Here is a 13,596-nt window from a genome sequence, read left to right as displayed (position 1 = left end):
GGGTGATCACCCTGATTACCCTGATCACCCCCTGTCATTGATAACCCCCCTGTAAGGCTCCATTCAGACGTCCGCATGCGTTTTGTGGATCCGATCCATGTATCCATGGATCCGTAAAAAATCATGCGGATGTCTGAATGGAGCCTTACAGGGGGGGTGATCAGTGACAGGGGGGTGATCACCCTGATTACCCTGATCACCCCCTGTCATTGATAACCCCCCTGTAAGGCTCCATTCAGACGTCCGCATGCGTTCTGTGGATCCGATCCATGTATCCATGGATCCGTAAAAATCATGCGGACGTCTGAATGGAGCCTTACAGGGGGGGTGATCAGTGACAGGGGGGTGATTACCCTGATCACCCCCTGTCATTGATAACCCCCCTGTAAGGCTCCATTCAGACGTCCGCATGCGTTTTGTGGATCCGATCCATGTATCCATGGATCCGTAAAAAAATCATGCGGATGTCTGAATGGAGCCTTACAGGGGGGGGTGATCAATGACAGGGGGTGATCAGGGAGTCTATATGGGTGATCACCCCCCTGTCATTGATCACTCCCCCCCTGGTAAGGCTCCATTCAGCCATTTTTTTTGGCACAAGTTAGCGGAAATTTTTTGTTTGTTTTTGTTTTCGTTTTTTCTTACTAAGTCTCATATTCCACTAACTTGTGTCAAAAAATAAAATCTCACATGGACGCACCATACCCCTCACGGAATCCAAATGCGTAAACATTTTTAGACATTTATATTCCAGACTTCTCACGCTTTAGGGCCCCTAAAAAGCCAGGGCAGTATAAATACCCCACATGTGACCCCATTTCGGAAAGAAGACACCCCAAGGTATTCCGTGAGGGGCATATTGAGTCCATGAAAGATTGAAATTTTTGTCCTAAGTTAGCGGAAAGTGAGACTTTGTGAGAAAAAAAACAAAAAAAATCAATATCCGCTAACTTATGCAAAAAAAAAAAAAATTCTAGGAACTCGCCAGGCCCCTCATTGAATACCTCGGGGTGTCTTCTTTCCAAAGTGGGGTCACATGTGGGGTATTTATACTGCCCTGGCTTTTTAGGGGCCCGAAAGTGTGAGAAGAAGTCTGGGATCCAAATGTCTAAAAATGCCCTCCTAAAAGGAATTTTGGCCCCTTTGCGCATCTAGGCTGCAAAAAAGTGTCACACATCTGGTATCGCCGTACTCAGGAGAAGTTGGGGAATGTGTTTTGGGGTGTCATTTTACATATACCCATGCTGGGTGAGAAAAGTATCTTGGTCAAATGCCAACTTTGTATAAAAAAAATGGGAAAAGTTGTCTTTTGCCAAGATATTTCTCTCACCCAGCATGGGTATATGTAAAATGACCCCCCAAAACACATTCCCCAACTTCTCCTGAGTACGGCGATACCAGATGTGTGACACTTTTTTGCAGCCAAGGTGGGCAAAGGGGCACCTTTCAGATTTCGCAGGCCATTTTTTACACATTTTGATTTCAAGGTACTTCTTACACATTTGGGCCCCTAAATTGCCAGGGCAGTATAACTACGCCACAAGTGACCCCATTTTGGAAAGAAGACACCCCAAGGTATTCCGTGGGGGGCACGGCGAGTTCCTAGAATTTTTTATTTTTTGTCACAATTTAGCGGAAAATGATGATTTTTCTTTTTTTTTTCTTTTTTCCTTACAAAGTCTCATATTCCACTAACTTGCGACAAAAAATAAAAAATTCTAGGAACTCGCAGTGCCCCTCACGGAATACCTTGGGGTGTCTTCTTTCCAAAATGGGGTCACTTGTGGCGTAGTTATACTGCCCTGGCAATTTAGGGGCCCAAATATGTGAGAAGAACTTTGCAATCAAAATGTGTAAAAAATGCCCTGCAAAATCCGAAAGGTGCACTTTGGAATATGTGCCCCTTTGCCCACCTTGGCAGCAAAAAAGTGTGACACATCTGGTATCGCCGTACTCAGGAGAAGTTGGGCAATGTGTTTTGGGGTGTCATTTTACATATACCCATGCTGGGTGAGAAAAATATCTTGGTCAAATGCCAACTTTGTATAAAAAAATTGGAAAAGTTGTCTTTTGCCAAGATATTTCTCTCACCCAGCATGGGTATATGTAAAATGACAGCCCAAAACACATTCCCCAACTTCTCCTGAGTACGGCGATACCAGATGTGTGACACTTTTTTGATGCCAAGGTGGGCAAAGGGGCACATATTCCAAAGTGCACCTTTCGGATTTCACCGGTCATTTTTTACAGATTTTGATTGCAAAGTACTTCTCACACATTTGGGCCCCTAAATTGCCAGGGCAGTATAACTACGCCACAAGTGACCCCATTTTGGAAAGAAGACACCCCATGGTATTCCGTGAGGGGCATGGCGAGTTCCTAGAATTTTTTATTTTTTGTCGCAAGTTAGTGGAATATGAGACTTTGTAAGGAAAAAAGAGAAAAAAAAAAAAATCATCATTTTCCGCTAACTTGTGACAAAAAATAAAAAATTCTAGGAACTCGCAGTGCCCCTCACGGAATACCTTAGGGTGTCTTCTTTCCAAAATGGGGTCACTTGTGGCGTAGTTATACTGCCCTGGCAATTTAGGGGCCCAAATGTGTGAGAAGTACTTTGCAATCAAAATCTGTAAAAAATGACCGGTGAAATCCGAAAGGTGCACTTTGGAATATGTGCCCCTTTGCCCACCTTGGCATCAAAAAAGTGTCACACATCTGGTATCGCCGTACTCAGGAGAAGTTGGGGAATGTGTTTTGGGCTGTCATTTTACATATACCCATGCTGGGTGAGAGAAATATCTTGGCAAAAGACAACTTTTCCCATTTTTTTATACAAAGTTGGCATTTGACCAAGATATTTTTCTCACCCAGCATGGGTATATGTAAAATGACACCCCAAAACACATTGCCCAACTTCTCCTGAGTACGGCGATAGCAGATGTGTCACACTTTTTTGCTGCCAAGGTGGGCAAAGGGGCACATATTCCAAAGTGCACCTTTCGGATTTCACCGGTCATTTTTTACAGATTTTGATTGCAAAGTACTTCTCACACATTTGGGCCCCTAAATTGCCAGGGCAGTATAACTACGCCACAAGTGACCCCATTTTGGAAAGAAGACACCCCAAGGTATTCTGTGAGGGGCATGGTGAGTTCCTAGAATTTTTTATTTTTTGTCGCAAGTTAGTGGAATATGAGACTTTGTAAGAAAAAAAAAAAAAAAAAAAATCATCATCATTTTCCGCTAACTTGTGACAAAAAATAAAAAGTTCTATGAACTCACTATGCCCATCAGCGAATACCTTAGGGTGTCTACTTTCCGAAATGGGGTCATTTGTGGGGTTTTTCTACTGTTTGGGCATTGTAGAACCTCAGGAAACATGACAGGTGCTCAGAAAATCAGAGCCGTTTCAAAAAGCGGAAATTCACATTTTTGTACCATAGTTTGTAAATGCTATAACTTTTACCCAAACCATTTTTTTTTTGCCCAAACATTTTTTTTTTATCAAAGACATGTAGAACTATAAATTTAGCGAAAAATTTATATATGGATGTCGTTTTTTTTGCAAAATTTCACAGCTGAAAGTGAAAAATGTCATTTTTTTGCAAAAAAATCGTTACATTTTGATTAATAACAAAAAAAGTAAAAATGTCAGCAGCAATAAAATACCACCAAATGAAAGCTCCATTAGTGAGAAGAAAAGGAGGTAAAATTCATTTGGGTGGTAAGTTGCATGACCGAGCGATAAACGGTGAAAGTAGTGTAGTGCCGAAGTGTAAAAAGTGGCCTGGTCATGAAGGGGGTTTCACCTAGCGGGGCTGAAGTGGTTAAAAGAAGAAAAACTACCACAAGAGGACACAGTTTTAAATTAGAGGGGCAAAGGTTTAAAAGTAATATAAGGAAGTATTACTTTACTGAGAGAGTAGTGGATGCATGGAATAGCCTTCCTGCAGAAGTGGTAGCGGCAAATACAGTGAAGGAGTTTAAGCATGCATGGGATAGGCATAAGGCTATCCTTCATATAAGATAGGGCCAGGGACTATTCATAGGATTCAGATATATTGGGCAGACTAGATGGGCCAAATGGTTCTTATCTGCCGACACATTCTATGTTTCTATGTTTCTATGAGAATGCCAAGAGTATGCAAAGCAGTAATCAAAGCAAAAGGTGGCTACTTTGAAGAACCTAGAATATGACATATTTTCAGTTGTTTCACACTTTTTGTTATGTATATAATTCCACTTGTGTTAATTCATAGTTTTCATGCCTTCAGTGTGAATCTACAATTTTCATAGTCATGAAAATAAAGAAAACTCTTTAAATTAGAAAGTGTGTCCAAACTTTTGGTGTGTACTGTATATGTAAATCCGCCTGGTATGGAGCCCAAGGGGCTGTACTAACCGTTCTGGAGCCCAGCCACACCCCCCTGTGAAGGAGCCCAGCACCGCCTGTATCCAGGAATCTTCTCCTTGCTCACAAAGTCAGATCGCCGTAATCTTGTGGTGCGCAAGCTCACGCATGCGCAGTTCCTTCCCTGAGGATGATTCCAGCACAGGAAAGAAACGCTATGCCGGCACTGCGCATGCGCGAGCGCACGCATCGCGAGAGTATAGCGATCTGACTTTGTGAGCAAGGAGGAGATTCGTGGATACAGGCGGTGCTGGGCTCCTTCACAGGGAGGAGTGGCTGGGCTCCAGAATGCTTAGTACAGCCCCTTGGGCTCCTTACCAGGCTGATTTACATATGTATAATTTTTTACACTCAATAAAACCACTCAGAGATATGGAACAGGTATATTGCAGACATGCTAGCGGTGATCTAGCCGTGCATGTCCGCATCTCTATAGGGTAAAAAGAGGTGACCGAATCCCTTTAAGACCAGCGTCTAAAACGCTGGCCTAAATAAATGCGGCCATAAAGTTTATAGGGTATAAAAGGGTTTATTCAATTTTAAATACATATTATTTACCTTAAAAACTGTGAGATATCTTCCATGCTAAAATGAGATGATGCATGCCTATTTGCAGTGGTGTACAAACCTAGGCGTGCACAGCTTAAAACAGAAAAAAAAAAACTTGTTATGGGTTGTCATTTCAAATTATACAAATCCATTTTGAAAACAATTAATTAGTGGTGCATGCCTTATTACTGCATATACCACTAACCAAAACTCTCTAAATCGATGGAATTCACTGACTCCACAGAAACAGACAGTATAATGTTTAAAGAACAGATTTGAAACAGTCATTATAAAAGAAAATATAAACCTTTTGGCACTTACAGAATTGTTGAATGCCAAAAATATTGCTACATGTACAGTACATCTACATGGGTTTTCAATAAAGTGCCTTACCTGCAAGTAAACACAGAGGCTTTGGTTCCTTTCTGAGGAGAACAGTCTTCTGAATTCCACTGTTTATTATGCCAATATAGGCACTGTGTCCACTGCACATCCACAGTATAATTAATCATATTGGAAATATATTTATTTTTAGGGTGTCTTTTGTAGTCTGCATCCATCAATGCCATGTAACTGTATTCTGCATCTATATTCAAAAAGTTAAGGTGATGTATATATCTACGGTAAATACTGACATATCACACAGAAAAAATTGATTTAGACTTTTTTTTTAATCCGCTGTAAATAAAATCATGATAAAATCATCTTAAAAGTCATTTTGCACACAATCATATATGTTGGTAATTTTTCATGAAATTAGAAATGTTATAAATGTTCATTATTTTATACTAAACTAAAAGTTTTACCAGTTTTAGGGCTCTTTCACACTTGCGTTCTTTTCTTCCGGCATAGAAATCCTGAAGACTTGCCGCAAGGCCGGATCCGGAATTAATGCCCATTGAAAGGCATTTATCCGGATCCGGCCTTAAGCTAAACGTCGTTTTGGCGCATTGCCGGATCCGACGTTTAGCTTTTTCTGAATGGTTACCATGGCTGCCAGGACGCTAAAGTCCTGGCAGCCATGGTAAAGTGTAGAGGGGAGCAGTATACTTACCATCCGTGTGGCTCCCGGGGCGCTCCAGAGTGACGTCAGGGTGCCCCACGCGCATGGGGCGCTCTGGCGTCATTCTGGAGCGCCCCGGGAGCCGCACGGACGGTAATTATACCGCTCCCCACTACTACTATGGCAACCAGGACTTTAATAGCGTCCTGGCTGCCATAGCAACACGTCTTCAAATACTTTCAGTTCACTTGTGTTTTTCCGGATCCGGCGTGTAACTCCGGCAAATGGAGTACACGACGGATCCGGACAACGCAAGTGTGAAAGAGCCCTTAACCTCCTAAACAGAGTAAGAACCAACATCAAACATCAACATCAAAAAGCAAATATATAATTTATCAACAAAGTGTCCTCCAAATGACATACAACAATATAACATATATATAATATATATTAGGGAGGCATTATCCATACTATAGGGAAGAGAGCAGGGACAAACTGAACAGTGTAAAGTTTGGCTAATAGGAGCTATTCTATTACACCTTGCTGCACTAATTGGGGTTAAAGAGTGGTTACAAAAAGTGTGTGAACTGCGGTCTGATACTACAGATTTTGCAGGTGACGCTAGGGAGGCTCGTCCCCCGTCACCGCCTGCCATTGGCTGCAGTGCAGGGACCAGGTAAGTAGAATTAGTGTGAAGGGACCGGGCATATGGGAGGGCATTTCCAGCTCGGATAACGCCTCTAAAGGGTAACAGTCATGTTTTCATCAAAACATCTATTTAGCATATATTAATGCTGCAGCAGCATTATGCATAAAGCAATATTTAGTTTCTTCACATACCACAGTTTTTCTTGAGTTTTTCCCCTAGTTACGGCTGTTTAAACATTTACAATATGAGGACCTTCTCAAGATTGCTCCTCTGCCAGTTCTCTGATGCCAAAACTGCTTTCCCTCACTTCCCATACACACTTGCTGTAGCCAGCAGCTCCCTGCCACCCAAACAGATTGGATTACTGAGATCCATGCCTCATCACTCTGAGGCATGCAGTTTGGAAGACAATCCCCCCCCCCCCCTTTCTTCTGTTTATACTAAAAGGAAAACAGACAAGCTCTTGCAACTGTCTGCTTTTAACAGAGCAGTGGAAAGGGACAGAGGACATTAATGAAAGCTGTTATTATAAGGTAATTACAGATCTTTTGACAATCTTTGAGAGACTAACTCAGGTATACATGCCTAGCTCTAATAAACTAGCAAATAAAAAAAATATTACAGTTACCCTTTAACTGAGTAATTGGGGTGAAATTGCGGTATGATACTACAGATTTTGGGTTGGTCAAGTTCTCTTATTCATAAGTATATCCGTTAATCCTTAAATGTGCAATTGGGGGGAAATTGCAGCCTGATATAACAGATTTTAGGATGCTCACATTCTTTTATATATAAGTACATCCATTCATCCTTGTTTTGGGGGTAAAATTGCGCCCTGACACTACTGCTATTTTAGCCTTACAGTTACTGTTACAGTACAGTATGTCCGACAGACAGGTGCCAGGCCCTTCTAAGTGACATCAGACACCCCCAGCCATGAGTCAGTGGGTTTCTATGACACCACGCTTAGTTGGAATGGCCCAGGAACAAGCTCTGTTCCCCCAACAGTCCTGAACCGGTCTCTTTCATTTTCTGTTTTATCTGCTCAGGAAGTATTGTATGCCGTCGGCTCGGCTCCACTTTTGCGGAGAGGACAAGCTTATAGGACAGTCAGCAGCTACTGCCCAGCCAAGATGTTGGGGAGAGATCTGCTGCTTGCTACCTCAGCACTCTATGATTAGGCCACTATATTGACTCCTAAAGCTGTTACAAACCACTTCACTCTGTGACTGGGCCATTATGTTGACTCCTCATGTGGTTGCCACCTCCCCACTCTGAATGACCACTATTTTGACTCCTCATGCAATTGCAACCCTCCCCACACTGTGACTGGGCCATTATGTTGATTCCTCATGCAGTTAGCACCCTCCCTACTTTGTTACTGGGCATCTATGTTCACTCTTCATGCGGTTGACACACTCCCCACTCTGTGATGGGGCCACTAGTGTCCCTGTTTGGCCTTGTTGATCACTATTTATTTTACCCTTCTGATCTGTCAGAAGGACAGCAAAAGGAAAAACACAATGGATCATGTCTTTGGAGCATCCATATGGCCTATATCACATGGTTCCTATATTGCATCAGGATATGCTCATGATTTGTCATGATATGTCACATGTCATCTCTGTTTTGGATTCTCTCCAGTTTTTTTTTGGGCCTCATGTGGAGGCAGAGGCTCAAAAGACAGGATCCATTTTTGGGGGGTTGTTCCTATGATGGATCAGAAGAAAGTAAAAAATAAACAGTGATGTCAACACAAACTTACTGCTGACACACTCTCCACTGTGTCATGGGGCTACTACTTGTATCAGTGTGTACCAGAGCAGGTTCTGTAGAAATCTATATGAAATTAGCTGACTGTGTAAAAGGAGTGAGCTCTTTTACTCTATAGTACAATCTTGGGCTACTGCACATTCTTTATACCTGACGCTAACATTGACCTGTAAGGATAAAGTCACAATTGAGTTATTTGGACAGCTTTGGCCCCACAACTGATCAAATAAGTGAAATGTGAAGTGATTCTAAGAGTGATGCCTGTCATACTGACGCAAAGTAACAGTTTCACTACCACAGTGGACTAGCTATGCATGTTTCTGCAATGCACAGTGTTGTACACCAATATATAGGCTAGGCTCTCTGCAGCTGGGAAATAGCTGATTTTTAACGCACTTTGTCGCAAATAATTTGGATCAAATTTTTTAAAACTTCACTCATCTCTACTCACAATCACTGATGGAAATCACTGACCAAAACATCAACATTTGAATGAGGCATTATTCTGCAAAAAACAATTCCACATTCGGCATTGACGGAAAAATATAAAAAAATTATAGATCTTGGAATGCGACAGTGAAAAAAAAGAAGAAAAAAACTGCCTGGTCACTAAAGGACAAAGCAGCTTGTTCACTAAGGAGTTATATTCCACTCAGACACCTTTGACCTTAAAAAGGAGGTCTTCACATACTGTATGTGGCTGCGCTAGAATAGAATTTGTTGTGGTGTGACAGCCACTACTCCCTCCAATGCAGGAATAAGATGGCCAAGAGAGGAGAGAAGGCGCTCATAGGTGAGGGTAAACAGATAGATGTCCCTTCCCCCTAACCAAGATGAGTGAAGTTACTCACCTGGTTTGGTTTGCACTGATTGTGGTGCAACCTTGGTGGAGGGAAGTTTGAAGAGTTGAGGTTGTCTGGGTTGGTGCTGCCGGATGGTGTCCGAAGTAACCCTGGGCTGGGGGCCAGACCGCCACTTGGGTGGGTATTGGAATATAAAAAATCTCGTCTGCACTGGATACGTGCGGCGAGCCAATGGACTTAAGGCGCAAATCACAACCCGAGCTTGGATACGAGAATTTTTTATTTTGAAAAGACGACGCGTTTCGGGGTACTCAGGACCCCTTTATCAAGTCTAAAAAAACATATATGGTTGTTACAGCGGTCTGTAGTGAATCAAAGGTGTAAATAATGTAAAAGTATAAATATACAAAAATTCATATTAATATTAATAATTGAACAGTAGCTGAAACTGTGTGTGTACATACGTGCGTACAAGCACACATACACGCATTTATATCTGTATATATAGAAAATTGTTTAGATGCGTGGATGGATCAATGGATGAAGATGAAAACATAAACATAAACACAAGCATAAACGTAATATGTATCCATAAGTAATAGATTGGTTCAGTGTTTTGGCTGAATGATTGTTTACACAAGTGATAAAATAGAGGATAAAAAAGAAATATAGAAAATAGATAAAAAATGGCTAAAGGATATGGGTAAAATGGGTTATAGATCTAAAAAATACACTACACGTGCAGCAAGCACAACAGCGCCGCAACAGCAGGACACTCTCCAGCAATCCCCATCAGGTAAGCACCGATCCTCCTCCTATGCCAGCAGCCACTACAACACCAGAACACTGGCCACAAACAGCATCCAGACGCCCCATTATCAGGTCACCTATACCTTCCATCACTATAGATCAAACTTCTACACCAATGCTGACCACAAGGTATAGAAGCAGATAACTATATGACGTGGCAACAAGCCAACAATACATGTTCATGTTGTGTGCTGTTGAGATTGTGTATGTGTATGTGTGTATATATATATATATGTATATGTGTGTATGTGTGTATATATATATATATATGTATATGCATGTATTTATGGGCGGGTGTGTGTGTGTATACACATGCATATGCTATATACTTTCAACTGATTGCTCACAACCACAGACACACAGCTCCTTACACACCAATCAACAAGCAAACAATAAAACCCCAACACAAAATGAAATATACTACCCAAAAAAAGTTCAATTCATTTCACCCACCAAACCTCACCAAACATTATTTACATTTTAATTTTATATTCATTTTAATTTTATTTCCATATTATCCCCACCACCTTCGTTCATTGACCACATTAACGCTGACTAGCATTCCTTCTGAAAGGGACCTCCAGGAGAGGGCACCAGCGGACTCACGTTGCCAAGGATACAGGTACTGCAGACATTCCGTCTCATTACTAAACACTCATGTACAGTACAACTTCCAGTTTCAAACAAGAGAACAGCAAAGTCTAGCAACCCTATCCAGACGATAGCATTTTACTTTGAGTTGAAACTCTCAAATAATTGTTCCTTTAGAAAAAAGAGAACATATTATCATTCTCCCCCTTTCAAGGGACTCCCTTCATCTACACTCTAAACCATGTACCTTTACCTATCTGTTCTTGCGTACATATAGACCCGTACACAACCAGGAAACAGTCCCATATAGCTATATATACCCCAAACAGGGTCTGTGTCAGCTTTTTATTTTATTTTTTAGATCTATAACCCATTTTACCCATATCCTTTAGCCATTTTTTATCTATTTTCTATATTTCTTTTTTATCCTCTATTTTATCACTTGTGTAAACAATCATTCAGCCAAAACACTGAACCAATCTATTACTTATGGATACATATTACGTTTATGCTTGTGTTTATGTTTATGTTTTCGTCTTCATCCATTGATCCATCCACGCATCTAAACAATTTTCTATATATACAGATATAAATGCGTGTATGTGTGCTTGTACGCACGTATGTACACACACAGTTTCAGCTACTGTTCAATTATTAATATTAATATGAATTTTTGTATATTTATACTTTTACATTATTTACACCTTTGATTCACTACAGACTGCTGTAACAACCATATATGTTTTTTTAGACTTGATAAAGGGGTCCTGAGTACCCCGAAACGCGTCGTCTTTTCAAAATAAAAAATTCTCGTATCCAAGCTCGGGTTGTGATTTGCGCCTTAAGTCCATTGGCTCGCCGCACGTATCCAGTGCAGACGAGATTTTTTTATATTCCAATGCAGGAAGGCAGCCGAGGAAAGTCCAGTTTCAGGGAAATTAGTCAAAATATCAGAGACAGTTATGCTGTTGTAGACAATAACATTTTTGTTAATATATTAACATTAGGTTAACTTTCACTGTGAGTGAAATTGTAAGGAAATGCCCAAATGGCAGATGGCCAGAAAAGTGTATTAGAAGCCCCTTGTTTGAGGCAATGAGCCAAACCTCTGACCATCTGTCTTTGATTGAGGCTCTCCCTGCAGCACGTTTCTATTTATTTCTATTTTTCACAAATCTCTTAAATATCTTTAAAGATCTCTTAAACTAAATAAACTTTCTTAAAACTTACATCTCAATGAAACAAGAGATTGTTATTTAAAGAAGTATCAGAAATACCAGAGTTCTTGATCAGATGGTTGCATGACATTTCTTAGATATAACTTAGGGCATTTTATCCAGCCAACCACTACTGTACTGATCATGGACAATAACCCCAAAACAGCTGCCTACAGATGGGTGTCTTAGGCTTGGCTCGTATGATCTGTTTAGCATACTTTTACCCATGGAGCACTGCCTGAAAAATAATTCACCATACACTGCTATGTCTCTGTAATGACAAAAAGTACTCCAACAACATCTGATTTTAGGGTAGTCCATAGTAAGTGAAAAAGGATTTCGATGCCCTCTAGCATTTTGTAGAGGGTTTCAGTAAAACCAAGATAGAAAATACCTAATCTAGACTTGCAGTGGCATAACTAGAGTTCATGGGCCCCAGGGCAAACTTTGGAACTGGTCCAAAAATTACCACGATCGTAACACCCCTGGTTTCTGGTAACAATAATATCGCCCCACTAATGTACCTATAGTTCGTACAGTACTATCCATATAATGCTCCCTGTAGTGCCCTTCCACTGCCCCCAGTAATGTTCCTCACTGCCCCCAGTAATGTCCCTTCACTGCCCCAGTAATGTCCCTCACTGTCCCCAGTAATGTCCCTCACTGTCCCCAGTAATGTCCCCCACTGCCCCCAGTTTTACTCAAATGCCGGGTCCTGCCAGGGCGCTCATCTCAGCTGCATCCCATGTGGTCCAGGATCTATCAGGCCCCAGCGCTGCCCTTTTAGTATTATTTACAAATGAAGCAGTTGGGCAGAGCCTGACCAACATCTGTTAGATATGATAGATCCTGAACCGCATGTGATGCAGTTGAGATGAGTGCTCTGAGGGCGCCCGGCATGAAGTACAGTAACAGTGCCCGGGACCTATTACAGATTTGTTACAAATTTAACAAAAAATCATCTGCTAAACGAATCTGAAGCTTTTTAATTTCAGATGAATTGCATAAAAACGACACCCAGCACCATTTTACTGGGAATATTGGTGGGGAAAACCACAAGGAAGAAAAGAGATTGAGGATCATATGACATTGGGAGGAAGTGGAGGGGAGGGCTTGCCCTGACTGGCTCAGAGGCTGACAATTAGCGGCAGAATTTAGCAATGTCCTTAGCTGAGAACGTCATAGAACGCCATTCTGTGTTCAACATTTAATGTGGAAGGGTGTCATGTAGCAGTGTCTGACAATAGGCTATTACTGACACAAGACACTAGTGTGAAAGGTACACTGTAAACAGAGTATAGGGAGAAAAAAAGATATAATTGGGTAGATTTCATGAAATCTGATCAGGGAAACTTTAGAGAAAGTATTGAGGGAGTGAGGGAGTGAGGGACTGGTCATCCAGTTGTGTGTTTAATACAGCTGCTGGCTGTCAGCTAGTTCCGCATTACAAAACCCTCTGCAAGAAAAATAAACTATTATTTTTTCTGTATATTAAAAAAAACATATTTTTTTTTAAAAACCTCATGTTTCTACAGGCTTATTGCCAGCACCCCAATAGCATTCTGCTGGTGGTGGTTGGGACAAATACAGATCAGGTAATCAGAAAGGTGGCCAAGGAGCCCACAATGACATATCACAGTCTGATAAAAGAGGCATGGAGGGTTAGGATGATAATGTGTTGAACAGGACCTGGGAGGAGGAGGCAACATCAGAGGAAGAGGGTGGTGGCAGTGGCAGCAATAAACAGTATAGGCACCAGGGAACTTGTGGGGTGGTTGATACTGTGGACG

At 41.3% G+C, this 13,596-nt stretch overlaps 1 protein-coding gene across 1 annotated transcript in view; it reads right to left on the bottom strand.

Annotated features, from left to right (window-relative positions):
* The window catches only part of PKD1L1 (polycystin 1 like 1, transient receptor potential channel interacting), a 405,256-nt gene that overhangs the window by 148,283 nt on the left and 243,377 nt on the right, over nucleotides 1–13,596 (bottom strand). Inside the window, exons 39-40 of the mRNA XM_044295257.1 lie at nucleotides 5,354–5,546; nucleotides 4,970–5,053 (exon numbers count right to left, since the gene is read on the bottom strand). Coding sequence (XP_044151192.1) covers nucleotides 4,970–5,053; nucleotides 5,354–5,546 — 277 coding nt within the window. The remainder of the gene's footprint in view (nucleotides 1–4,969; nucleotides 5,054–5,353; nucleotides 5,547–13,596) is intronic.

This window comes from Bufo gargarizans, chromosome 5, assembly GCF_014858855.1.
Source record: "Bufo gargarizans isolate SCDJY-AF-19 chromosome 5, ASM1485885v1, whole genome shotgun sequence".
NCBI lineage: Eukaryota > Metazoa > Chordata > Amphibia > Anura > Bufonidae > Bufo > Bufo gargarizans.
Note: the sequence above shows the minus strand (reverse complement) of the source record. Positions and strands in the feature narration are given on the sequence as shown.